General features: G+C 41.9%; 1 protein-coding gene across 1 annotated transcript in view; it reads left to right on the top strand.

Annotated features, from left to right (window-relative positions):
• NDUFB11 (NADH:ubiquinone oxidoreductase subunit B11) overlaps window positions 1-27,915 on the top strand; it is a 57,018-nt gene that overhangs the window by 25,444 nt on the left and 3,659 nt on the right. Inside the window, exon 2 of the mRNA XM_026711438.1 lies at window positions 17,322-17,452. Coding sequence (XP_026567223.1) covers window positions 17,322-17,452 — 131 coding nt within the window. The remainder of the gene's footprint in view (window positions 1-17,321; window positions 17,453-27,915) is intronic.

The raw sequence follows: 27,915 nt of genomic DNA on the forward strand, positions 1-27,915 counted from the left end.
TTCAGTGACATTATTAATCAAAGGTGATGGTAGTGAGATGCTGTGTAGTATCTTGTATTGAAGCATTCTTTAGTGACATTGGGAATTAGCTTGCACAATCTGCAAACCACTTCTCATTGTACTTGCCAGCTTGGAGTCTGGCCTTGGAGATGTATTTCTGATCTTACAATTATAGTTCAATACTAGGCAACTGATGTTTGCCCTGAAGAGGGTTGTGATGGCTAATTTTTTCTAAGTAGTATGATGTCTACTTTTTCCTAGGACAGCAGCAGACTGTATCAGGAATATTAGAATCGCAATCCACTTCAGTTCACAATAAGTGAATAGTTAAGAAGCCCCTGCTGTAGAGAAATTAGATTTTTCCAGACTGGCAATACCGCTGTCATAAATCTCCTGCCAGGTTCGTTTTAGCAGCCGTTCTCTCTGCAAATCTCAAAATTGACATTACCCAGAAGCCAGAACAGACTTATACCTTTCATGCTGGATGGAAATGTAACGTCTAAGCATCTTGGGAGTAATTTTGAACCTGGCTCCATAATTAGCCCTCAGTACTGGGTGGGCTGGAAGAAGGAGGTGGGAGGGGACTGCCAGAGTCAATGCATGGTACATTGACTGCCGTACCTTTAGTAAGGAGCTGGTTTTGTAGCTTTAGGCAATGTTTTATACAGGTTCCACATATGTCAGTACTGATGCTGCAAGGAAAATACAGCAACTGTGGAGCCCTGGGGGCAGGCATTTATTAGGCCCTGGGGAAATTAATTGTAATGCCTGCTGTATTTCTGAAGGCTCAGGAGAGAAAGGAGAGAATAAATTTCTGCCTGAGAAATTTTCCACCAAGGAGAATGTGGCTCATGAAATACTAAAATGTTGCCTCCCCTTCAATCGGTGAGTTGGGCTTTATGGTGAAGAACTATAAACTACCAAACCATATGCTGCAAGAGTTATCCCTATATGTTATGCTATATTAAGTGCTGCCATTTAACTCTGAGCAACACCTATAAAATATACCAAACACAGTCTCAAAATTATATTTAAAATTATAGAAAAATGTCCCTCCTCCAAATTAAATTTTTCAAGCATAGCCTGTCCTCCTCCTGTACATGATGGAATACCCAAGTCTTAACTGCTATCCTGAATCCCAGAAGGGAAAGAACAGGGTGAATCTCCATGGAGTAGGAATTCGAGAATATAAGAACAGCAATTGAAAAGGTATCCTCCCAAGCCACGATCAAATGGTTTGATCTTAAGCAAGGCCCTGGAGGAAGCGGATCCTCTTCAACTGATCTAGGAAAGGCCACAATTGGCACATAATACTGTACAGAAGTTCTTCTGAGCATAATTGCCACCTTCTGATTAAGCGGAAGCTATGAGGCAGGAGGACCTCCAATCTGTGGGCCATCTCTGATCGGAGGAATACAACTCTGTTAAACTTTAGTAATTCTGTGGAATTGATGGTTCACTAGCCACTCACTCAAAGCCATTCTGTCTTGCCTCTTAGAGATATATGTTCTGAGTCTATTTCTCCCCATCCAACCCCAGCTTCTAGGTGCAAGATTAGCATTTCTGTTGTATTACCTGTTTGACTCAGGCCCAAGATGTATAACCAGATATATATAGAAGGCAGGGGGAATGACCTTGAGGAACTGGAGAAAGAACTGCTGTCCAAACAGTGGTCACATTAAGAAAAAGCAGAACAGTAATGTACACAAACACCTCAGCCAAGCCTCTTCCTAGTTTGCATGATGATAGAAAGTAAAGGCGAGCTGCATTTAGATTTGCAAGATTCTGCTGTTAAAAACTTTACAGTGAAAACAGTATTGGCTATATTACTTTGGTTTCCTAATCTAATTTTAGAAAGGCTGACAGTATAATCATCTATTTACTTTCAGGCCATTTTACAATATGTGACTTCCCCCAGTAGTTTTGCGCAGATATTAAAAAGATGTGGAGAGAATAGTCTGAGGCATTCCACAGAGAAGTCATCCATAACCAGATCTCTCCTACCCTCCTCTCACTGATTGAAACCATCCCTTTAGAAAGAAGAACTATGACAAAACAATGCCTCCACTCCAATCCATTTAGGTAGCCTGAAAGGATACTGTGGTCAATGGAATGGAAAGCCACTGAGACATCAAGAAAGACCAAGGGACCTGAGACTTGACTGCTCAATGCCCAAATAATCCACTTTGCTTAGGGTCCTCTGGAATTGTAGGGCCACCATTTTCTCTACAATGTTCTCTGTAAAGGCAAGGTTGGGGACAAGTCCAGAGATGGGCGGCAATAGAGATCAATCAATCAAACAAATAAACAGTTGTGTCAAACAAAGGCTTCTTCAGTGAGGGCCTACTACAACCCCTTAAAGAGGTCATGGGAACAATCCTTCACTCAAAGAAGTGGTTAGAGTGCAGTACTGCAGGCTACTTCTGCTGAACTGCAATTTGGCGGTTCAAGTCTCACCATTCTTAAGGTTGACTCAGCCTTCCATCCTTCCGAGATTGGTAAAATGGGGACCCATATTGTTGGGGGACAATATGCTGGCTTTGTAAACAGCTTAGAGAGAGCTGTAAAGCATTGTGAATATAACTCTAAGTGCTATTGCTATTATCACTTGAATCCAACCTCCTGTCACCTCATAACCAACCAGGGTATCCAACTGAAAGATGGCAGAGTAGATATTGCAAAGTACCCTATACACCTTCTATAAATATTTTTAAATGCTAATTCAATGTAAATTGAATCAAAATTTGGTTGTCTTGGCCCCACCATTTTGGGGGGTGGGTGGAGTGCAGCCCCCTGCTTCCCGTTCAGATCTATGACCTTTGGTTGTACAACACCCCTTTGAAAGGGATGAGAAGGAGGATAGGTCTGATTGAAAGGGGGACAAATGGGGGTAGGAAAGAGTAAAGTTCAGAAGATGACAGCTAGTTTTCTGTCAGAGCGGCGTGGCTGCTGTCGAACTCTTCCACTTCTCCTCTGGCCCAGTAACCTCCTTCAAATTAAAAAGGTTAGCGCTGCATTTCTGTAGGGAGAGTACTTTTGATTGCTTCTTTGAAATCAGGGGACTCACTTCTTCCTGCTTGAGCATGAGTTATTTTCCAGGAAGTTTAAATTTCTGTGTGTTTTTTTTCTCTACCAATGGAAAGAAGCTTAAGCAAAAGATAACAAAACCATAATAGTATAATCAAACAGCAGAACGTAAACTAATAGGACATGAGCAACAATAAAATTAATAAAATAAATCAAGAAGGACTTAAATTACAAGCAATATAACTTGAGATTGTATAGAGGAGGACCCAGAGTAAAATAAAGCAGAATATTTTTCAACCAGGTAATAAAATGCCAATGGGAGGATAAGTAAGCTTATTGGGAAAGGGAATTTCCCAGTCAGTTATCATTGCAGATCCACTGATACTATACATGTAGTAGTTGTACTGCCAAAGGTGTTATGATAGGATTTTTCCCCCAAAGACCTAAGCCAGAAAGAAAGATCACGCTGAAGAAGGCCATGCTTTAAGTACCATTGAGTCACTCATTTGGTCTGGTGATAAGGGTATCAAAGTAGAACTATGGAGATTCTCCCCAAAATAGGACTATGGAGATTCTCAGTCATCTAGGCCATGGTTGTCCCAAAGGTGCTTTTTCAAGACGCAATTGGATTTTTTTTGTTTTTCTTTGAAGACATTTAGCTTCTTGGATGAGAAATGAAACATCTTCAAAAGAAAAACAACAAAGTCCAGTTGGCTCTTGAAAAAGCACTTTTGGGATAAGAGACTATGAGTTCTAGTCCCTTCTTAAGCACAATGCCAGCCGGGTGACCTTAGGCCGGACACTTTCTCTCATCCCTAGGAAGGAGGCAAGGGCAAACCACTTCCAAAATCTTACCCAAAAATCTGTAGGGATTAGTCCAGGCAGGTTGCTGGGAGTCAATATTGACTCAAAGATACCCCTAAAAAGTTCTTTAAATTGCTTGATATTAGTAATATAATATCTTTGTGTTTACATGGATAGGCAAATTGTATGTGCCAGTAACACTTTGGATGAGACATTCTCCACGAGGTACAGTTTCTAAACACTTTACAAGTCAACCCATAAAGGTAGGGCTTTTACCATGCAACAATATGGGTTTCCTCAGTGTGTTGTGAGAACTGTAAAGCATACAAGTTTGCATGTTTTCAAACTGTAATTTTTAAACAGATTGGAAAACAAGATTATTTATTGTTCTGCAGAACCCAGTTATAAAATATATTGATACAAGTATGTGACTAAGATTTATGACAATGAGTTGATCTGCTGATTAAGCCGTTGTAAGGGTAACTTTTTTAATCTGTGTCTTTACTTTATAAGCCTTCAACATATCCACCCTGAGTTCAGCTAAAGAAACATAGATAAGCTTCACAACTAAATAGTCGCAGCAGTGTTCCTTTCAATAACCTGGACATTTTTCATGTTACAGTCAAGATATAAAACAGAAGCTGCTTCCCAAGGCCATCAAGAAACTAAAATAAATCAAAAGTATGCCACATTATTAAGGCTTTCAATCAATTAAAAATAGAAATAATTGATTGACTGGGAATTTTTTAGACTGGTAGTTTGTGAACGTATAATTATGGATATTTATAGAGGCAGCCAAAATGTTCTAGACACTCTACAAAAAGTGAAACATAGCAGAATCCCTATCCTCATGCCAAAAAAAAAAAAAAAATGGGGGGGGGACTGGCAAGTTCAGGTAGTAGTTTTTTAAATGATGACAAGTTATCTCATTAATCTTGAAATGGTAGCTGTGGAAGGCTGGAGAGTGGAGGAGTAAATGGTAGGCTGTCCTGGCCAAAGCAAAGGGATAGCCTTAGTGCCACTCATCTCTCTCAAAGATAGATTAGGGTGTTTGGCCTTAATTGGACCTTGTAGTGGTTTCATTGTATTACATACAATATAAAATAGAATCTGCTCTTCATTGTTAAAAATATGGTCTGTTTCAGCTTTGTCCAAAACCAGTGCTGAATCAGTCCTAATTTAGAAAGATTCAAAAAGTGTTTCAATTAAAGAAAGTTTTTGCTTCTTTGAATTAGACTCTTCTGATAATATATGAGTAATTCAAAGGACATACAGGCATTTCACACAACCACAACATAGCTTAGTTTGATTTACCCTGTTATTAAAAACTTGCAGTGGTGCCTTGTAAATTGTAGCAAGTAGCTTAGCACAATGTAAGATCTCAGCCTATGGTGGATTATTCAACTAACTAATTAAACATCATGACTTTAAGGCAATGTGTGAAGCAAATCAGTGTGACTTTGAAAATGGATATATTTCTCCGTAAGGAAAAAGAAATATGAGGGAAAGCCCACTGTGGGAATGGAGGCAGGGATAGTTTTTTAAGTAATCACTCTATCTGAGGAGCCATCTTTCCCCAATGAGACAAATCCGCTACGGATCCCAACTGCTAAGGAATTGAAGTCAGCAAGGCCTTTTCTGCTGTGGCTCCATCCATGTGGAACACTTTACCACTGGAGGTAAGGACTTCCCCCTCCCTCTTGGCCTTCACAAAAGGTATCAAAACGTGGCTTTGCTGGCTGGCCTGGGGCCCCAAGGGAGGTACTCAACACTGAAGGTGACTGAAGGGGTAAGAAGGTATCATCCCTACCCCGTCTGTCTCTTAGCTCTCTTAGTTCCAGTTTTTAATAATATCTTAATGTGTATTTTTAATGTTTTGACATTTTAATTATTTTTTGTGTCTTTTATAACTTGTAAGCCGTCCAGAGTCACCTTGTCAGGGAGATGGGCGGTGTAAAAATGTAATCAATAAATAAAATAAATAAACTATTAATCACAGCCTATTGTTTTACCAGGTCTTCCTATACGCAGTGCTCTGTGGGAGTAAAATAATGTGTTGTATTTCCAATATTCAGTAGTGTGAGGTCTGCCTGTCATGTATAGTAATGTTACTAAGGGTTTTTTTGGAATCAGCATGATGGTAATCTTGGGTACTTAGACATTGGTTACAAATAGAAAAACTGAAATTATATATTGTTTCATAGTTATCAACTGGATGATTATAATCTGTGGCATGAAGGTTTTGTTTGAACTTTGGATTCAGACCTTGAGTTGAATTGGGCAACTTTTGAATAGGTCTGAGGCGCATCAGGTTATTTTCTGAATTGTTGTATCGGAATCTACCGTAAGTGAAAGTTTATGGTCAGTTGGTATACATTATCAAGTGAAGTCCTATGTCAGCTCCATTAGCAGACCAGAGCAGAAAATCCTCTGAAAGGCTAAAACTGCATTTTATCTATAATAGCAGAATCTTGCAAGTCTGATTGTATTGTACTTCCTCCCCTCTTCTGAATTAGAAAGGCATTTACCTGATCCATTTCCAGATATTATTTCATTCTTTAAAAATACATTTTGGCAATTGTTTCTGAATATCTCCTTCAAAGTAATCTTCCTTACTCTTTACACTCTGTACTAATTCTTCTCTTATTTGTTTTCTTCTTTGAACATTTTATGTAAGCTGAAGTTTCCTTAAAGGCTAACAGATGTGAGAGAGAATCACACACACACACACACACACACACACACACACACACACACACACACAGTGTGAATGATAAGGCTGTCCATGGACAGCTTATACATAAAAAACAATATAAAAACATAAAACAAAGGAGAAAAACACGTGGTGTCCTGAAGAACAAAATCATCCAGCTCCACATTTTTCACAATTCTCAATCTTAGTATTAGATTGCCCCATTTCACTAAACAAGAGTGGGTTGTTCATATAGGTCTAAACTTGCAGCTTTTGCTTTTTACTAATTGATGAATACTAATTCAGCTTTTGCTGGTGATGTATGAAAGAAGGAATTTTTATGACTTTACTGTGCCACCTGTTCTTTTGGTGAATCACTGCAAGATTGTCATAAGTTTGAGCATTCATAAAAATACAATTGCACCTGAGAATGTGAAGAATGGGGAGAATAGGGTAGTACCCGTTATGGGGCTGCAGCATGGGCACAATGGCTTTGTGGTCTCCTAGAAGAAATATATTGACTCCCTAGCTTGGAATGTTGGGCTGATTGCCCATGAAAGAACAGATCATAGTCCTGCTGTCCTGCAGCAGGAAACCAAATTGTAGGCTGTCTCTTCCTCCTGCCTTCTCCAATGGCTGAAATTGGCTTTCTTCTTTGAAAAAAGAAAAGGACCTGCTTGCTTCCACCTTCCTCTTCTCTATTTCGGTCATGTCGTACTTCAGATTGCCTTTTGGAGAGAGGAAAACCAGTCCCAGGAGACTCTTCCATCTCCATTAAATAAATTAATTGGTGAATAAAGAAAGGGAGCCCTGGGGAAGTACAGGTTTAAAAGTACAAATAGGTATATTTGTATTTTTTAAATTAAGGCATATTTCACGAGTAGAAAAAGAGAGCAAGGTTATCTGCCCTTTGTTACCAAAGGGAAAAAAGAAAGAATGGACTGATTCTACTCTGAGAAAATTGAAAGTATATATTTAAATTCTACTGAATAGGGGAACTCAAAGGAGTCAGGATACACCAGGTTTGGTTGGTTCAAGTTACAGCAGGATGCTATTGCTGGGTGTTTTAACCTTCTTGAGAATAACAGTATGTCACAAAAGAGGACCAAATAGAAACGGTTCCTCCCATTCAAACTTCTGTCTGCAGGGTAAAAAGGGCTCACGCTTACTTTGCAAATTTAATAATAGCCTGGCTTTGCAGGGCCACAGTGGGAAACATGGATTGAGCCCACAGAAGCATCACTAACTTGACTGTTGCTGCATGCAGGTGCAATTATTGTCCAGTAAGATGATGGTTTGTAGACTGACTTGCAAATGAGCAGTGAGGTATGTGCAATTTTGCGTGCCACTTTTGAGTTCTAAGAAGCCATGTTTTCCTTGCTTTTATGCGAGTTATTACCTTTCAGAAAGGACACTGAAAACTTGTCTTCTGGCACTTTTGAGTGTTTAGGGAGTGATTAGGAATGACAACTACTTTCTCCCTTGAGATCTACTCTTCAGCCATATTCATCTACTCCTTGCCTGATTTTTACATCTTTTGATTCTGTTACACTGCTACACCCATATCTGTTCATAGCGTTGAATATGCACAATGCATATGGCATTTCATTGCAAGTCTGTCCACATAATTTGAGTTTTTCCTATTGCGGGAATTTATTTGGCAACAATAGACAGCTTTATACTTGAGATACCCTCGTCCTCCTCTCTCTATTGACTGTTACACTCTAAATAAAAAATATGAGGTATGGCGGTTTTAAATTTTGACCACTGATGTCACAAAATGCATCCGTTTCCAAGATAGACTGACTGAATAATTGCTGTACAAAGATTGCCTGAAGAGGTGGAGGTCATGGAAGTATACAAGAGATGTCTGTCTGCTTCACAGAGGCCCCTGTAAAAGTATTGTGTCGTTTCCAACAGAGTATTTGACAACAAGTACAATGCACAATTAGGTCTGGCAACCAGAAATGTTAATGGAAGGGAGACAGACATGAAGTTCAAGAGGTCATTGCTCAGTCTGTATCAACATGGCAACTCTGACTTGTCATTCCAAATTACCTCTCCCCCACCTCATAAATAAATAAACCTCTCCTGATGTCTGGTATCAGAAGAGATTGCCTGAAAAAAGGAAGAATTACATGTGATATCCCAGGAATTAAGAGAAAGAGAAATGTGACATTTAGTAAAGCAGCTGCTTCAATACAATAGTTTCAATTTTATTGAACCTTTTTGTATTATTGAAACAACAATAGTTTTATGAAATATGTGAGAATTTAAAATATACTAAATATATTTTATTGTAGGCAATATGCCTTTGGGGGGCATTTTCTTTTCCATCTCATATTAGCACTTCTCAATTCAAAATAATTTAAAAAAAAAACATGGGTGGGGGCTTCATCTGTTACACTAAGACCAAAATTCCACTGAATTATTCCAGGGTGGACAGTATGCAGAGTAGATGAGTATGATGAATATTTTCTCTTTCTTCTGGTACAATTGATACATATGTCAGAATATTCATGAACTGGCAGAGACATGGTAACAAGGTCAGCCAAGGAATAGCATGGCAACAGATCTGGGAATGGGAGCTGAATTGGAAACTGAAACTGGAAGTAGCCTGAGTGCTGTGCTGAGAACTGAAACTATCTGCTCTGAGCTCTGAAGCTGCTGCTTGTGTTTTGTTTGTAACTACCACCACATTGGAAGAATCTACTATTTGTGTTGTACATTTTACTCATATGTTGTTATGTATATAAAAAAATTAATGAATCCTGCTGAATCAGACATATGTGTGTGCTTTCTGGATTTGATTTCTGCAATAAACTCTAACAGCATATCACTAAGCCATAATGTGATTTGTTTTGGGGGGGGGCATAGCATGATGTAGGAAACTGGTTTGTGCAATAAGCTATAGTTAAACAATCCTGCCCTAATACTATGCACAAATGCAATACTGTTTTGTGTAGATGGATGGGGAGGTAGGTTTTCTTCTGTCTTTTTGTGGAACCTTAGGTTGAAGTTTATGGCACCCTGGGAGCTTAGTCTACTGGCAGCTACTCCTTGGAAAAGGGCCAACAAAAAAATGAGTATGAATTGGAAGAAATCTCCAGCATTATTGAACAATGCCGTTGAGATTCATTCGGCAGACTAATTACTTTGTATTAAATGCGGTGAATAATCACCTTGGGTTTTTTTCTATTTTATTATACAATGCTTGATTTCTTCCGTTTTTAATATGATTAAAACTATCTTTCAAAGACTGCCAAAGCTGCATTAAGAATCATTCACAAGGCTGTTGGTTATGTCTGTTAATCTCACCCATCTGCCTTATCCCATCTAAAAAGACTTGCAATATGGCCAGACGAGGAGAGATGCAGACAGAGGATGTGAGACAGCTATTAAAACTTGAATAGTAGCCTTAGGAAGAAAAAAAAAACCATACCCGAGCAGGCACCTGTTGTAAAATCATGCTGACTACTCATTAGAAGCCTTGTTATACTCTAAAGTACCACTGTATATTTCCCATCATTCCCTTGCAGCCATGAGTTTAGCACCATGCTGTCTCTCTATTAAAACAACTGGAGCCTGAAGTTCTAGAGCTGAAGGGCATGTTATTTATAAAAGGAAGTTGTGAATATTGGGCGGCTTCCGCCTTTGAATACCTCCACAGTAACAGTCAACCTCCCCAAAAAGTCAGAGTTTTATTAATACATTCGCACATATCATCCAAAAAAGAATGAATAGGATTTGAGTAAAATCTGTTTGAGACATTTCTAGGGCTGGGGCTTGTTATATCACTTTGTAAGAAAGCCGTGTCATTTTTCTTTCTACTACAATAACTGTAAAGATTTCTTGCTTTTCTTCCTGGAGGATTGGTTCCAAGAACAACGTATCTTCAAAAATATATCAGAGGAGGCATTGAGCTGCTGGCCTCGCTTGGACTTCAAGCGCCAAACGTGGTGTTTTGTGTTGGATGGAGGAACATGCTTGCTCTGAGCATGATGTGGGTGAGGAAGGTCAGGTATCACAGCAGACTTGCCAATAAAGAAATAATAAGATTTTACTGACAGCTTGTCATGACAGACACCTCCACTTATGAATCTGCCAAGTTAATGCATGACACAAAGCTGGGCTTGCGAGGAGGGGAGCAAAATTCTGTAATTTTATTCCCCCCCCCCAAAATAAATCTCAGGATTTTTGTGACACCAGAATTGATGCAGAAGAAACCCTAATGATTTGAGATGGATGATGCTTATGTCTCTGGAGGTGGCATCTTAGGATAAGGATGGGATCAAAGAGCATTGGGAGTCTGGTGATACCAAAGAGTCTTTTACAATTTAACTACTTTTTCCACACAAACACAAGTTAATGTCTGAATGTGGGTGTCCTAACGAATATGTAATGTTGATTTCCTTTAAAGAAGGCTCAAGCTGTTGCCAGGGGGAGGTGTGAAGCTAACTCTTTCTTATTCACGATTGGAGGGGGCAGAGCAGCACCAAAGAATGCTGCCGTGTCATTGTTATGGAATTAAGACAGTTATGGACTGTATACAGCAGTGATGTCAAACTCAAGACCCGGGGCCAGATCCAGCCCATGGGGTGCTTAGATCTGACCCACGGGGCCACCTCTGAAAACGGAGCCCAGGCACCCAAGTTCCATTTTCACTGGCAGAGGGCTGCAGGAGGATTCCCCCCCAGGCCCGCCTGGGCCACCACAGGTGCCCCTGACACAAATGATGTTGAGGCGGCCATGCCCAAACACAACCCTGTTGCAGCCCTCCATGCAATCGAGTTTGACAACCCTGATTTACAGTTTTAGAAAATGAATATTGAACCAACCTTTATAATGAATCCACCTGTTTTTTTTTAATGCACCTATTAAAAACTGAAGCCTAGTCAAACCATAGTTTGGGGCTTTATTTTAATTCTTTGGGTTTGTGTTTTGCCCTTCCCACAAAGGTTGTGGCAAACGTATATTATGTTGCTGATTGCTTGTAGCAACCCTATATGAACAGTTTAAATTATGAGAATCACTTCCCCTAGAATAATTGTGCATTCTTGGGTAGTCTGTGCCAGGTCTACATAGCTTCAGCTTTACCATGTCAGGAATAGCATGCCAAGCCTGTCCTGTCTTTCTTTCCAAACCTAGAAAAGCCATTGTAGCAATTTAATGACTCCTTGCTGTTAAGTATGGTCAGTGGGTCCCATAAGAACGAGGCTTGAGTAGTGAACAAACAGCTCTTTATTTAACAGGAAGAATTCTGAGATAAAAACCCCAGCTGCGGCAGCTCTTTTTATAGAGCTGGCCACGGCTAGGCAGCCAATGACAGTTCTTTGAGTTTGCCGCGCTTGGTTTTACCCAATTGCGGCAAGCCCCATTCGAACCAATCATGAGTGTTATCCAACGTCCAATCACGGCCCGATTCGTCCGGACCAATAGGAATGCAGGTCTACAAGCCTGCTTAGTATGGAACACTTGCCTTCCTTATAGACTTGATGAACGGCCTTCTGCCTAGCTCAGCATATCACCGTGGGGATCTGACTTAAGAGATGATGGGGGATTTGGAAGTAAATGGTCTCTCTGCCATTTTCAATAGCACTATCCAGATGGAAGTTTGTATCTCATGGTCGAAAGCTGTATGTAATTGAGCAAGAAGGGCTCTGATCTTTAAAGACCAGAGTTGTTGAAGCCTATCTTGGGAGCCTAAAACAAGCAAATGGAAGAAGCCACTGCCAGGAAAAAAAAAAAAGTTTATAGATTCCTCCTTCTGCCACCCTCTTACTTACTCTAGTCTTGGGGCATGCAAAGCACCTGCTAATTTTCTCTGTGCTGTGTAGCCTGCATGCATGTATGCATACATATGCATGGAATTGCCCCTCCTCTTTGGAAAATCTCTTCAATTATTTAAGACATGGTAAAGCTGCCCATGTTTTTTTTAAAAAAATAAACTGCTAGAATCTGAAATTGCTGCCTTGTCTGAGGGAATGTTGCAAAGCAGCATGTATGGAGTTGGGATAAATAAGAAAGTGGAGGGAAAAAAAGCATTGGGTCAAGGTCAGAAGGGTCTCATTGAAATAACCTCCTTATCCCCATTCAGTTTAGCCAAGTTGCTTTCATTTGCATCACTTAATGATCCCTACTCGTTTTTTATGCTTCTACTTCAAATGGATAAGGCACCGACTCTTTCTGAGCATGTACATTTTGCTGCTTCACCACTGAAGGAACAAGTTCACTGTAACCAGACTGGGTACCTATGATATTTGAGAGCATGTTTTCTGGGTATAACTCCTAGGTTTAATTTCTGAAATAATGAAATAATTCCTGTTGGTCGTGGCCTTGCCGTGTATGTTGCCACGTTTGAGGGTAAGAGAAGAAAACAATATGGTTTATGGTTCAGCTAAAAATAGACTTATACGTGAAGCATTTTCGGGGAGGAAAAACTTTTGTCACTGTGACTTCCCAAAACAAAACATTGCCTTGGCAGTATTTCTTTCTGGTAGGGTGGTAACATGTTTTGATACAAAGCCTTGGGGTCGTATCAGAAAAAAGCAAACTAAAGAAAATTACAGAACTTTGTGTTATGTTGGATGTGGGGCATAATGAGCAGAAAGCAATCTTAAGCACTTTTGTATCATAAGATTATTAGTGCCCTTCCTTTGGTTTATTGAAACGAAAATTGGGGTTGGGCAGAGGTTTCAGGGTTGGGGACTGCACTTTGACTAAGTGGTCAGGAACAAGCAGTTCTAAGCAGTTTTTATAAAGCTGCCATGTCAGGTTTCTCTCCCTTCCCCTCCCCAAATTGAATTGTCCCAGCTCAGCTACCAAAAGAAAGGAGGAGGGGAAATCTACTGAAGATATAGCTCAGAAGGACTGTTCTTGGAGGCTTGCTGTGTGACTCAGCCTCAACTAGTTAAGGAAGGAATGAGGAACCCCTGCTGTGTGTGTGTGTGTGTGTGTGTGTGGCATAGGCGTGGGGGTGGAGAGAATGGGTGGTGGCACAGCCTAACTCCATAGTCCAGACTGGCTCTCTAACCAGCTAGTTATCTTATCCCCACCATGCCTGGACAGAATTCCCGAGAGTGAGTTCATCACACCCATGAACCTTGGCTTCTGTGCATACCTATTGGCTTCCCTGGAAGCCAGGGAGAACAAGAATGTGTCCAAGGGAAGGCAGGTAGGGCTGCTGCAAGAGAATTTTATTCATTTGAAGGCTGCTGTTCTGCCCCTCCCAGCACCCAAGCTCTTAGATTTGTCCTTCACAACCCCGGCGCCTAGAACTGGGCAAAAGGGGTATCCAAGCAACAGCTGAATGAGATTGCAGCTCTACAGTTTTTTATTAGCCTTCTGAAATCCCTTTTATTTCCCCGTTCGGTACTTGTGGTGGCAAGAAGAGAAAATAAAACCCCAAGTGTCTATGCATAAATAGACAGCGGCCGAAAACAGGTAGTAATAAACTACAGGTACAGGTTCCTGCTCCTGCATTTGAGAAATGAGTGGACTTCCCACCTTAAAGGTGTCCTCTGGATGCTGCAAGGTTGAATACTAGGAGGCATACCGTCTTTCAGTTTACCATTAGAGAAAGAGACTGCTTCTAGTTCAAAGCCCTCGTCTCATGCTTTCTCGCTTTAAATCTCCTCTGAATCATGTAGGCTCTGACTAGCCCATTTGTTCTTGCAGTGAGTAGATTATATTATTATGCTACATTCACCCCAATAATATGTATATTCTATAAATGAACACATATATTTTATTTATTGCCTCATGTTACAGCCCTGCACCGGGAAAGGGTATTTGGATGAGTAAAGAAAATCCGAAATACTAATAACATTGCTTTGACTCTAAAATCTTGCTTACCTTTTAATAATCTAGACTGCATGCTAGAGTCTTTTTTGAACTATAGCCCCTTTTGTGCCAGTACCATAGACTTCCAAGGAGTTGAATATGCTTCCCTTCCCCCTCTGTTCCCACTTACAATTCAAATTGTGCTAATCACTAGGAAGGTTATTGTTACTACCTAGCTAGTCTTAGGCTGGACCTGTTTTAGAATAGAATTCTTTATTGGCCAAGTATGGTTGGACACACAAGGAATTTGTCGGTGCAAATACAAATATTCTCAGAATACATAAAGGAAAAGATACATTCGCCAAGAATCATAAGGTACAACACTTAGTGATAGTCAGTCTTAGGGTACAATAAGCTATCAAATCATACTAGGAAACAGTCAATATAAATCATAAGGATACAAGCGACACAGTTACAGTCATACAGTCACAAATGAGAGGGGATGGGTGATAAGGAGTGATGAGAAGATTAACAGTAATAGTAGTGCAGACTTTGTAATAGTTGAACAGTGTTGAGGGAATTATTTGTTTAGCAGAATGATGGCGTTCAGGAAAAAACAGTTCTTGTGTCTCGTTCTGCTGGGCAGTGCTCTATAGCGTTGTTTTGAGCGAAGGAGTTGAAATAGTTTATGTCCAGGATGTGAGGGGTCTGTAAATATTTTTTTGCTTAGCACCTGCAATTTAAAGGGAAAAGAATTTCTCTGAGCATTTGTTTCCATAGTGTCCCTGCAGTTGGCTTCCTTATACCTGTGGTTGCTCTGTTGGTGTGTTTCTTTGAGCTTTTTTGCACCTGCCTTTAAAAAAAGAAAGAAAGAAACCCCAGAAGTGGCTGCTGATTTCCACCGTTGACAAGCCATGGTGATTAGCATCTCTGGCTAGCCTCACACCTTTTTGAATAGGGCATTGTTTCGCCTCATTCAATAGGTATATGTGTGTTTCTTTAGTGACCAGCCTGCCTCTGGGCAAAGATGTAAGCTCTTCTTTTGCTGCTGAAGCAACAGCTGGGGGGCCGTACACATCTCCAAAAGCATCCTCTGTGCTTCTGTTCCAGTTCATGGTGGCAAGGCAGAAGAGGTTCTTTTGTAGCGAGAAGGGCAAGTTGGACACCAACAGAGCCTGAGACTTAGAATGGCTGTGCACAATTCTAGGAAGATAAGGAGGACAAGAAGTATGGAAGCAATTGTATCATAAACATCATGTGTACTGATAGCCTTTTTCTGGGACATTTTGTTCTGACCCAGCTCCCCAAACACGACAAACCCCCCGTTGTGAACTCAAAAGATTTCTCCTCTCACAGGCTAACAAGTCCGTCTGTCCGAAAGACGAATACTTGTCTGCCACACTTACTCATCTCCGCCCGCTGCCTTTTATCCCCAGAGCTAGGGTGAGGCCTCACTAGCAGCGGTGGCTCTTCCTTCCCCAGGATCATCAGCCCACGGCTTTCCACTGCTCTCTTCTTCTCCTCAGCCTCCTGCGCAGCCACGCGTCAGGCACTGGACCCAGTTGTTCAGTGGTGGGATTCAAATTTTTTTACTGCTGGTTCTGTGGGCGTGGCTTGGTGGGCATGGCAGGGGAAGGTTACTGCAAAATCCCCATTCCCTCCCCACCCCACTGACCTGCTTTCCAGCTCTGTTCTCCTGTGCAGGGCAACAAAAGAAGACCAGCCAATCAGCTGGGACTCGGGAGACAGAGAATAGATGGGGGCGGGGCCAATCAGGGTCAATTTCCAGTTCTCCAAACTACTCAAAATTTCCGTTACCGGTTCTCCAGAACTGGTCAGAACCTGCTGAATACCACCGCTGCAGCTGTTCCTCCCCTTATTAATCAACCACCTCCAGATCTGGGGGCTGTTGATTGTCTATCTGAGGGCTGATGGATGGCCCAGGCTCCACCTCTTGTCTCTCTCTCTCTCTCTCTCTGCCAGCTCCATTCTCTCTTCCCCCTCAGAGCTCCTGATGCTGACCTTGACTCCCATCTGCCTCCTCCTCCTCTGATTCAGCTACTGGGGGCGCTGGGGGCCAAGAGGCCACAACACATTTTTATATAAGAGAATCTATCATAGGCACGCATGAACGCACCTGTCCAGTCCAGAAAATGCTTAAAGTTTATACCTTACTCCCCTTCCCTACTTAAGAGTTGTCTCCACTAAGTGTATTCTAGTAATTTTCACCTTTTCCTTTCTGCACAGCTGGGGAAAGATTTTTGGCAACATTCATTTTGTTCCCCTTTTTCCCATCTGGCTTCTAGTCTTAGCAAAATGGCTTCAAGTTTGTTGAACACTTCGTGTAAAAAAAAAAGTGATGCATGCTGGAACTGAGGTCTCTGGTGAGCCCAGAGGTCAGATCCATGCCTTTCTAGTTTAGAACTGGTTTTTTTTCCCCAAAACATTTCGTTTTTGTGCCTTGGCAAACGTTTAATGGAATCAATTTGCAAAGTTATTGGTGTGAAGTAGCACACATAAACATCACGCACATACCTCCTTAGTTGAATCTTTGTTGAAGTAAGCAGGTTAGAGAAAGATTTTGAAGACAGGTGATAACTGATAAAATTAATTTCTGGGTCTCCCATTCCTTCATAACTTGCCCTCATGTGTATTTCAAATTTTTAAAACTTTTTGAAATTCCTGTTTTTAGAAATGGGAGATAATGGCCCTCAACTTCTGTTATCCTCCAGGAGCATAGTATGTTGGATGGACAAATACAGACAGAACCTTACTTAAAGATGAAACCTCCATGGCTTTGGCATTAGAATGGTGGTTTTATTTTTCCCTAAAATAAAACAAGATGCCATTTTCATTATTAGCGTTGGATTAGCCGTGCTATTTTTCTTTTGATGGCGAGGTTTAGAATGAAGGTATATATGAAGGTGAACTTTAAGAAAAAATATCAAGGGGGATATGTTGAATATACCCTTTGAGCAACTGTAATCTAACTCCATTTTGTGTTTTTACATTTCAGAATCCAGACTTTCATGGCTTCAGTGAAGATCCTGTTGCTGACGTGCAGAATATGCGCACTGCCTTCTTCTTTGGAATATCTATTTGTCTCGTACTGGGCACTACCTTCCTGTATTATCTGCCTGACCATAAGTAAGATTCACAAGCTAAATTTTGCTTTCATTGGTGCATTGCCTTATAAGACTTTTGTGTATTTTGTCATGATGTTTTCAAACCCTAAGACCAGTGGGTCTTCATTTCCAAGTTTTCCATAATTCCATTTATTTCTTGCTCCTTCTGGGTTCCCTATTAAGGGATGCATCCCTGCTTCCATGCTGGCAAAGTTCACTAGATTTTTTTTAGTCTCATATTTGCCTTTCCTAGTACCACACTATCTTAAAAAGAGTAGGGCCATTACAAATAGAAATGAAATAAAAATAACCTTGTGAGAATCCTCTTTAAGGACCACCTAAAGATATCCTAGAACATGAGATGACAGGGTACCAGCATTCCAGGGACTAGGAAATAGTTCTGTTTTATCCTATGTCACTTGTATGAAAGGAAAGGGTTATCTTGGATGCTTTTAAACTTATGCTGCAATTTACCAGTGTGCATTTTAGCTGCACAAGTGAGGTAAAGTATAAATGCTGACCTTCTCTTATAAGTATAGGCTCAGTAGTCTGAGAGGTGTATTAACTAATGAATATTGGAGTACTCTACCATTCTAGCCTGACAGGGTACATTCTTTCTCATAATCTTGGCACACCAGCAAAATGTTAAACATGCACACAAATGTACAATTTCAGTAGGTTAGTGCAGAGTTTGTGGCCCCCCAGAAACTTTCAAGAGTTGGTAACACCCCGAATTCTGGTCCTAATTTTCAACATGAAAAAGTAGACAATTATTATCTAGAGGAGTTATATTTAGATAAATGTGTGTCTCAGTATACTCATCAATGAATTGAAATCATGTTTACCTTTTTCCTGGACCCTTCCATGTGTTCCAGAACAGCATTCAAAGGTACACTCCATGATCCAGAAAATGTTATGTCCCTCTGTATTAGGGGGTTTCTAGCTCTTTATCAGAAATGTTGCATAGATAAGGGTATGGGTATGGGTATCTGTATGATACGAAGTTTGTTACTTGCTTTTTTAATAACTTTTTTTCCAAAGTAACATTTGCACATGAGTTTGAATTTTTATATTATTGTATAATATAAGAATAGTAACCAACTCAAGCAGCCTAACCCTAACCCAACCTGATACCTTCCAGGTATGTAGGAACTGTGAGAAATTTTTTTCTCCCACCTCACAAACACACACACACACACACAGACATGCAGAGAAAGAGGGAGAAGGAGAAAGAGAGGGGGAGGGGAGGGAGAGATTTGTATCATGTTTGGGAGCTTTCACTATCTTTTGTGTCCTTTTATGGCAAGATAGGGAACTTGTGCGGAGGAGATCAGAGAGAAAGATTTAGCAGAGATGGAGGTTATTACAGAGAAAAAAAGAAATCAAAGGCCTCGAATCTGCAACTTGTGGTAGGTCTAAGTCCCTTTAGGGAGATCAGTGGATTTGATGGACAGGAAGCTATCAAAGCAGATTCCCTCCCACTCAGCAAGAAGCAGACATCATGCTTTGATTAGAAATTAAGCCTGCTGAATTTGATACATGCATCAGATGCCAAAAGAGTATTCTGTGTTCGGTACTCTGCCTATAACTTTGCTGTTGTTCCCACCCCTGACATTGCCCCAGATGAGCCCATCCCTATGAAATATTGTGGCATGAAATTGTATCTTTCACAGACAGGGCCTCAGTTTGGTGCCAGTTTTCACAGGTACTGAAGAAGACAGTGGCTACTATCAGCTTGGAGGGCATCTGTACCTTGTACATTTGCAAAGGCTTAATCAAGGCGTTAGCAACATGGGACCCCAGAGCTTTATGTGGCCCTCAAAATCCTCCTAGGCTGTTTTTACAGTTGCCTAAAATGAATCAGATTGTTTCTTGTTGTCTTGATTTGGCAGGAACTATCATCGCCTCACCTACTGCCATCCTGCCCTCCCAAAATGCTTTGAAAGTTGTCCCATCCTAGTTTAACCAACCAGTCGAGATTCAATCAATATCTCAGTTAACTTCCCCGTACAGTTTCTATTTCTATCATCAGCAGAATTAAAACCGGGAACTTTTTATTTCAGTTTCTGTTCTATGCCACACAAAGGTGACTGTTCTTGGATAAGGGAAGCAAAAATAAACCTCCCATTAGGAATTGGGATACTTTCCTTATTAGTTTTGGTTTGGGGACAGAAAAATTTTGGAACCATGGAAAACTACATTTTGAGCAGAATTTGGAAAATCCCGTTTGGAGGCATTCCTTTTTTTTTTCTCCAGGGACCTTGAGCAGAAGAAGAAAAGGAAGAATGTGTCATGGCAGATGGAAAGTACTAAAAACAAACAAGAATGTCTGTTAACAACAATATCATAAGAGGAAATGGAATGAGCGATATAGCTTGGATCAACCAGAAATAAAATGAGACTGTTTATATTGCTTTTTCTAGTTTTTACATTTTTGAAATCCACCAATTGCAAGAACAGGGATCCTTCCTTCCTTCCTTCCTTCCTTCCTTCCTTCCTTCTTTCCTTCTTCCCTCCCTCCCTCCCTTCCTCCCTCACTTACACTTAAATTAGAAAATCTAGGATTGCTCACACAAAGACTAGAAATTGAATAGATTAAGATGAACAGTACTTCATTTGCATCATGAAGATTAACAATTCAAGTAAGATGACACTTTTTCATCAATCAGACCAGCCACCTGGTTCTTTTGCCTAATGATTACAGTCATGACTGGAAATTCTGGGAGTTCTATTCCCAATGCATCTGAAAAGAAGCAAATTAGGGAAGGATGTTTGATAGGATAGATTTCCACCACCCCCTTTTTTCAAAGATCTAGCAGTCCAAAAGAGACCATTGTGACCTGCAGCATGGGCTATGGAGAAGGGAGGCATCCCTGTTAAATAGCTGCATGTTCTGAAGCTACTAAAACAGAAACAGTGACAGTAAATCTATCCTTGTGCATTTTTATGTGTAGGTAAACAGGCTCATGTGATCTTAGAATTAGCCATCTGTGCCAAGGATTAGGGATTCCTCTTGGTGTCTTAGATAATTCATAGCATGACTTCAACTGTGAATTCAAGACAGTTGGCACATCTGAATGTTATACATGGATCCACAGATTGTAAAGAATTTTTATAGAAACCAGTCTGGTTAGGAGGAAATATAAAAGTGTTAAATTGTGGGTTTCTCTTCCTATGGAAACCCATATAAGAGAGGAGAATAGGGCGTTATGAAAAGCTGTCTAGTAAGTAAAAGACAAAAAGCCTACTTCCATTGGAACTGAGAGGTGGGCTGCAAAGTGAATGCAAATAGGTTCAAAACTACCCCAGTAAGTTATGGAAAGACCCTATTTTGCTGTCCTCCCAGTCTCAGCTACCTTGCTCAAGGGTCTTTGTCTGGCCAAGAGGAATCAATGGGAAAGGGGTACAGAAGCATAGGATAAAGATTGCATTCTGCCTCTAGGAAGCTGTTCCTGCATAATAATCAAATAGCCATCGTTTTTATCCTACTTGTGGATCAAATAGGATTCAGCATCTCCCAAGGGATAATTCACATAATACTTTGGAGCTAAAGTATTTCCCTTTGCAGAAAGAATTTCAATCTTTGGTGTTTTTTTCATTTAGTGAAAAGACCAAGACAGGGGGGAATGTAATGGAATTACATGTCATTATGTGCAGCCTCATATGTATTTCTGCCTTCTGAGAAAGGCTGAAAAGGATAAGAAATCCAGGGTGGTTTCTGATCTCTCAACCGCAGCTAAGTGAATGAAAAGGACTGAGTGTCGCTCACTTTGACGCAATTGCAGTTGTATGGTATATGGTATTGTGGGTCTTGCCATGATGTGTGAACTCAATATTATCTAGCTTTAATGCTATCCTGCATTATTTCTCAAACAAGATGACTGAGCGGGAAACTAGTTAAATGTGAAGTTAGAATGGCTGTCATATCTATATTTGGCAGCAGAAGGAGAAAGTACACAGCCTTCCAGTCTTCTTCAATTTGCTTAAACATGATTAAAACATTACAAGAATAATGTCTCCCCCAGCTCTCCTTACCCATCTAAATAAAACCACATCTAGAAGACCTTGGCCCTTTTATAAGAGGCTTAATAAAGCTGTAATTTTTATCATTCTTCTGCCTCCTTGTTCAACCCTTAAGGAAGGAAAGGAAAGCTATAGAGTGGTATTTCTCAACCTTGACCATTTGAAGATGTGTGAACTTCAATTTACAGAATTCCCAGCATGGCTGGCTGGAGAATTCTGGTGGCCAAAAAAACCACACATTTTTAAGTGGCCAAGATGAGATATATTGACATAGAAAGTAGGATTGAAAGGTAGAGTTGTGGGAAGCAGAAAACAACCAACTACACACACACGCACGCGCGCGCACACACGCGCACACACACACACACACACACACACAGAGTTAAAGAACTGTCCATCCTTTACCAAGTACTGTACACACAACTGCAAATCATTTTTCTGCAACCCATGAAGGCTGATACAGTTGCTCCCGACTGTTGTAAAGGAAACTATATTTCTCAGGATGCCAAACGATGAGCACAATTAATGGACTCAGCATGTTTGTGTCTCAAAGCAGTAAATTTGGAAATACGTACAGACAGGAACTAGAAGTACTTCAGCTTAGAGCATAGCCTTGGGGTTCAAGCATCAATGACCAGCCTTGCCCCCTTCAGTCTCTGGAAGCCATCGTGGTGCTCTGTGTGAAAGCACCCCTCCCAAGCCATATGTCAGCTCTTCCTCCCCACACCGGATGGAATCTTTTCAGTGTCTTCTCCAGTCTTGCCTAGCTGGATAAAAGAATTTGTTTTCAGGCAAGATAACCTATTTAGAAGGGGCATTGTGGAAATTCACTGGTGCTCAGAGGAGTTATTTTGGGGGGATGCACCAGCTGGTGCTAGGTGAGTGCATATATATATAGCCTATGGGATATAGATAGACCAGGTCCCAGAACTCGGAAGCGTGTTGTTTTGGCTGGCAGGGAGGGGCTGGCTATAGCCCGGCTCCGCTGCTGACGCACATAGAACCTTCTGATCAGAAGCAGCTTGCACAGTTCCTGTTCCCATGCGATGGAGCCTGAAGACGAACCCTGTTAACAAACTGAGCTTTGCTCCTTTTTTTTTTGCACTGAGAAAGGAATCCAGGAGCCTTGGTGGCTGTCCCTCCCATCTTCTAAGTGGGCGTTCCTTCGGGAGCAGTACAAAGCCCACTCACTCAATTCTCTCTTCCTCAGTTCTCTTTTGCTTCCAGTTCTTGTTCAGGGTTTAGGTTCGGCTTGAATGTAGGGAGATGCAGGTTAGCAGGGAGTTCAGAGGGGCAGGGTTGCAGCTTGCTGTGCTGCAGGCAATACTCAAGGGTGCTTCCAGGTATCAGGTGTTTGCGGAAATCATCTTCCCTTTGTAATGAGGGAATTGGTACTCATTAAGTCAACACGGAGTTGTGCTTAGTTTTGGTCCGGTGTGTTATATCGGTTTTGGTAGGTAATAATAAGTCTTGGTTAAATGAACCATAATTTAATACCGGATCATAGGGGTGCATTTGATTATTCCTTCGCTTCAGCTTAAAGGCAGATATGCACAACACTAGCTTTACCAATCAATCTTCTACAGCTTTACTACTTCCAAATATATATCTGTGATTCTGCCGGCCCAGCCTTAGCAGGCATGCTTTGAAGAATTTGCAGAATTGATCCCGTCTGAAGACGCTCTATGTGCCAAATTTCAGTTAAATAGACTGTATATCAGAGAAGTGCATTTGGTTTGCTTTTAAACAAAAAAAAAAAAACAATGCTGCTAGGTGTGCAGTCTTATTCACAGGGTTGTGACCTGTGCTGAGCTTTTTTTTTTTTTCTGACTGCAGATACGCAACGTTAAGCCAGCAGCAAGACTTCAGGGTTGATTCTTCCTAGACTTTCATCTTCTCCGATTGATGGAGACTCTTTCTCTCTTCTTCTCCTCCCCGCATTGTCCCCATCCCACCTTTTCATCTTTTCTTGCTGCCTCTCTACAGCAAGCGTGTTTGTGCCTTCTTCTACAGTTTTCATTGTGCCGGCTTTGGCTTTGCTTTCATAGGGTCATTTTTCTCTTCTGCTATTCTTTCCTGGACTGTTCCTGTTGTTCCTTCCACACACATACCCCCCCTTTTTTTCACCTGCCACCTATTTCTCTGTGCTCTTATCCTTAAGGTTAGTTTTTAATGCCTGGCCATTCCTGTTCCAAATCACTGCCTGCCTTCGTTGTACCCCTTTTTAATCACTAAAGCAAATAATTAAGAGAAGCAAACTCCATTTCATATCCAGTTGATTCCTGTAATTTATGTCTTATACCTACCTGGTACATATGTACATACTTACTTCCTCATCACCGGCACATCCAAATAATTTCTCCCAGCTGGGGATTAAAAGATGTGCTTGTTAAACTGGGTTTTGTTTTGTTTTTAAAAAGCAGCTGATATAGAGGGGCTAGACAGTTCCAAAGGAATTGCCTTTTTTCTCCTTTTCTGTGAACCATCATGTAGTATTCTGCCATCGCTACTCACCATGGAGAGTCATATTCACCTGCTTGGAGTCAGAACTCCGAAAGCCATAATAAGGATGGAGGAAGCTAGTAGATTCGCCAAGACCAGATGATAGGTTTTAATGAATGCTGGGTAATGCTGAGCAAATTGCATGTGAGCTCATCAAATTTTGGTCTCCGTGGTGCAGAATGCTAAGTATTCTAATTGTGAAATGATGCAACAAAAGACAAATGAGCTTTTGTGGAGACCGAGGCTCCCCTGGCCCAAACGAGTTTAACATTTGCCGGGGGAAGTTGGGTGGCGAGCCAAGCCCATTTCTGCTTCTGAGCAAAACACTCTTCTATCTTTCCTACAGTGGTAAAGGCTAGGAACCCGATGGGAAACGATTCAGAGCCCCGGGTTGCTTGGAAATGTAATAGGTAGCCCAGAATATTTGCTGCAGTAACTTGTACTTGTTTTTATGCATGAAAAACCTTTTCTTGTGACTGCTGCTTGCTGTGAAAAAACACTAAAGGGCAGCAGGAAATCTTCTCCTATTTTTTTTTGTCTACTTACGGCAGCCACAGCTCTGCGGCTCTGCTGTGTATCTCTTCTTCAGGATCTCAGTCTCCCCTAACCTCTCTCTGGCATGTAACCTTCTGAATGATGCAGGTGTCCGGTTCAGATGAGGAGAAGAATGCTGGGCCAAAACAGGTGGTCCTCGACTTAATGACCACAATGTTGCTAAGTGAGAACATTTGTTAAGCGGACTTTTGCCCCATTGTATGACCTTTCTTCCCACAGTTGTCAGGCGAATCCACCGCAGCTCTTAAATTAGTCACAGGGTGGTTAAGTGACTCCGGCTACCCCATTGACTTTGCTTGTCAGAAGGTCGCAAAAGGTCATCACATGACCCCCACCTTCTACCCCGGACACTGCCACGGTCGTAAATAGAAGTCAGCCGTCCACATTTCGATCGCATGACCGTGGGGAGGATTGTATGGGTTGTAAGTGTGAAGACAAGTCATACCACGCTTTTTTTCAGTGCCATTGTAACTTGGAACAGTCACTACCTGAATTGTTGTAAGTCGAGGGACTACCTGTAGTCTGGCCTTTTACCCCAACTGTCCCCGGATCCAGTCACACACAAATGGGAGGAAGCTTGGCAAAAGACTGGAGGTGCATCCATTCTCTGTCTGGAGTGCTTTGCCTATCAGTGCGGAGGAAAGCTGGCTCCCTCCGGTGTTCTGGGGAGGCACCTGATTGCGAGACGTAACTTATCTCTAATTGATGGGGGTCTCATTAGCGAGGCCCTCAGGGAGCCAGTAACGAACACCACGGCTGCAGCAAGCATCTCTGACCGCCTAGTTTAGGGGGGTGGAGGAGGGGGACCACGGGGAATTGAGCTACCAGCTTTTAGAGAGCGCAGGTCAAGGAAGGAAAAGATACAGACAAACCCATGCTGAGATGAGAGGTCTTCTGCTTTTCTGATACAATTACCTGGAATCACAGGAGCCCACGTTTCCTCACAGAGCAGCCCACGGCCCACAGGAGTTTTAAGTTTCCTCGGAACAGCTCAGGAGAGAGGGGAGGGAAGCCTTCCATTTTACAGATGGCAGTCTTGAGTCATGAGGCCCGATTAAGATTGTGCGGCTGGCCGAGGGCTGCTGTGGCCCCTGGTCTTGGGCTGTGGTGGATTCCTGCTCCGTGTGCCGTGTCTCGTTTTGCTTCCGCATTTTCTGCATGTCCCGTCCCGCCTGGGTGTGAGATAGCACGCTTCATCAGTCCTTGGTACATATTTAATATGCAATTTCAGTGCTGGTAAGGGGCATCAAATATTGCTCTGATTGGCAGGGGAGAAGGGTAATCTGATCTTTTAAATCTGTCCTTTGGAACTTCCTCCTGGGCTGGCTTTTTCTCCCGATTCCTTTTGAAGGCTGTTGCTAACAAATGATGCTCCCCTCTCGACATTCCTTCATTCTTAACAACCTTCTTCCCCTAGAAGTGTTTTCGCTACCACTTAAATGTCTTTCTGCCTACCATTCCTGATTCAGCTGCTCATTGGTCCGGCAAACTTCTTTATCTCTAGAATTACCGCAGTCCCATTTGTCTTACCAGAGGGGTTCAGATGAAAGCTCCCAACCAGCCATTCATATTTGGCTTAATGAGCTGACGAGGCAGGTCTTCTGTCATTGCAGAATGAGGAACAATAATTAAAAGTTGCTGTGGGCCACGGTTTGGCATTGCTGTTCTTCCAAGAACATCGGAAGAGCAGATTCCCTGACTTATTATGTCTCTTTCCAGCTCATTCAGGTGGCTAGAGCAGACTGATTTGTCTCGAGAAAGCACGTATCCTTCAGAAGCAGTGCACCACGGGTGGTAGACGCATATTAACATATATTTTTATTGTGTGACTGATCACCCCAGTGCAAAACGCCGCTGCTCTGATAATGCCCTTCTTTGGCATCTGTCTTCTGCAATACCCAAAATGTTTCCCACAGTGCCCTCTGCTGGCAGTGGAGGGTTTATTCTTTCCCCTGCATTCAGTCTGGGTTATGTCTGGCTGTCTATCCACCTTTCTCAACCCGGCACCCTCAAGCTGCGTTGGACTGCGATTTCCCTAATTTTTGTGGGCAAGGTATAATGGGAGTTGAAATCAAACACACCTGGGGAAAATAGGTTGGGGTTTGCACTAGCCTTTCCTTGGAGAGAGAGAGAGAGTCCTAACTGCTTTAAGGGCAGGAAGAAGGATATAAAAGTAGCATGGCTTTACATCTGTATTGTTGACTGAAGTTCAGTCTTGCTATTCTGAGGTTTCACTTGAAGGTGAAAAGTATCAATAGAAACCAACAAGTAGCATTTGAGATTACAGTAAAGACAATTCGGGCATAGACTTACCAAAAAAAACCCTCCCTCTCAAGTGACAAGAAAACAGAAGAGGACGGTCCCTTATACGCTCGCGCTTAAGAAGCAACAATGGAGGTGGGCTTGGACTTTTCCTGTCTCTGAGCTTCCCAAACTGCTTGATTAAACATAATGTTTTTTTATGCTCAAATTGGTCTTTTTAAAATGTAGAACTGCGAATGTTGGCAGCATGTGATTTTTGAGTTAACTAGAAAAAAAATGTAAACATACTGTACCTTCTTTGGAGTAGAGAGATACGGGTGGGGAATGTGGGGAATGACGTTGAAGCAACTATTGAGAAATACTTTGTTATGTAAATGAAGAAGCATTCCTTAAGTCCTGAGAAGGGAGAGAATATTAAGAAGAGAGTCCAGTTGGCGCTTCCCTGACTCTCTAGATCAGTGGTCCCCAACCTTTTTTGTTCCACGGCCCGGTACCGGCATCACAAAATGATCCGCGGCCCAGTACCGGCATCAGCACGCATAACAAGGCAAGGCGAGCCGAGCAACCAGCCAGCCAGCCGTCCCCCGCTTCTCCCCGCCACCTTCAACTCCTCCTTTGTACCTTTGTCGATGGGCTTCGCTTCGGGACGGCTTCGGGATGGTCACTCGGCTCACCTTGCCTTGGGTGCTGAAAGAATCCTTGCGCCTTAGTTTCGTTTGAAGCCCCCCCCCCTTCGATGAAACTAAGGCACGAGGATTCCTTCAGGACCCAAACGCCGCTTTCCAACGGAAAAGCTCACCCGGAAGCACTTTCTCGTCAAACAAGATGGCGGCGCCCAGCAAACCGGCAGCCCGGTAGGAAATGTTCCACAGACCGGTACTGGTCCGCGGCCCGGTGGTTGGGGACCCCTGCGCTAGATGAAATGTAAGAGGGGGAGGGGAGGAAAAGCCCAATCCAAACTTGTAAAATTCTGTCATTCTAGCCTTATATCTTATACAGTATAAAGTAGAATCCTGGTCTTGGGGTAAAGTCTGTTTCTGCCTCGAAAGATTGATATTTGACACTTGAAGGTAGAGCAGCAGCCTTTGCCCTTACGAATCCCAGGCAGCCCCATGGAGATCCTTTCAACCACAGGTAGTCCTT

Source organism: Pseudonaja textilis, chromosome 2 (assembly GCF_049901715.1).
Source record: "Pseudonaja textilis isolate UNSWEBS1 chromosome 2, rPseTex1.2, whole genome shotgun sequence".
In the NCBI taxonomy this organism is placed as follows: Eukaryota; Metazoa; Chordata; class Lepidosauria; order Squamata; family Elapidae; genus Pseudonaja; species Pseudonaja textilis.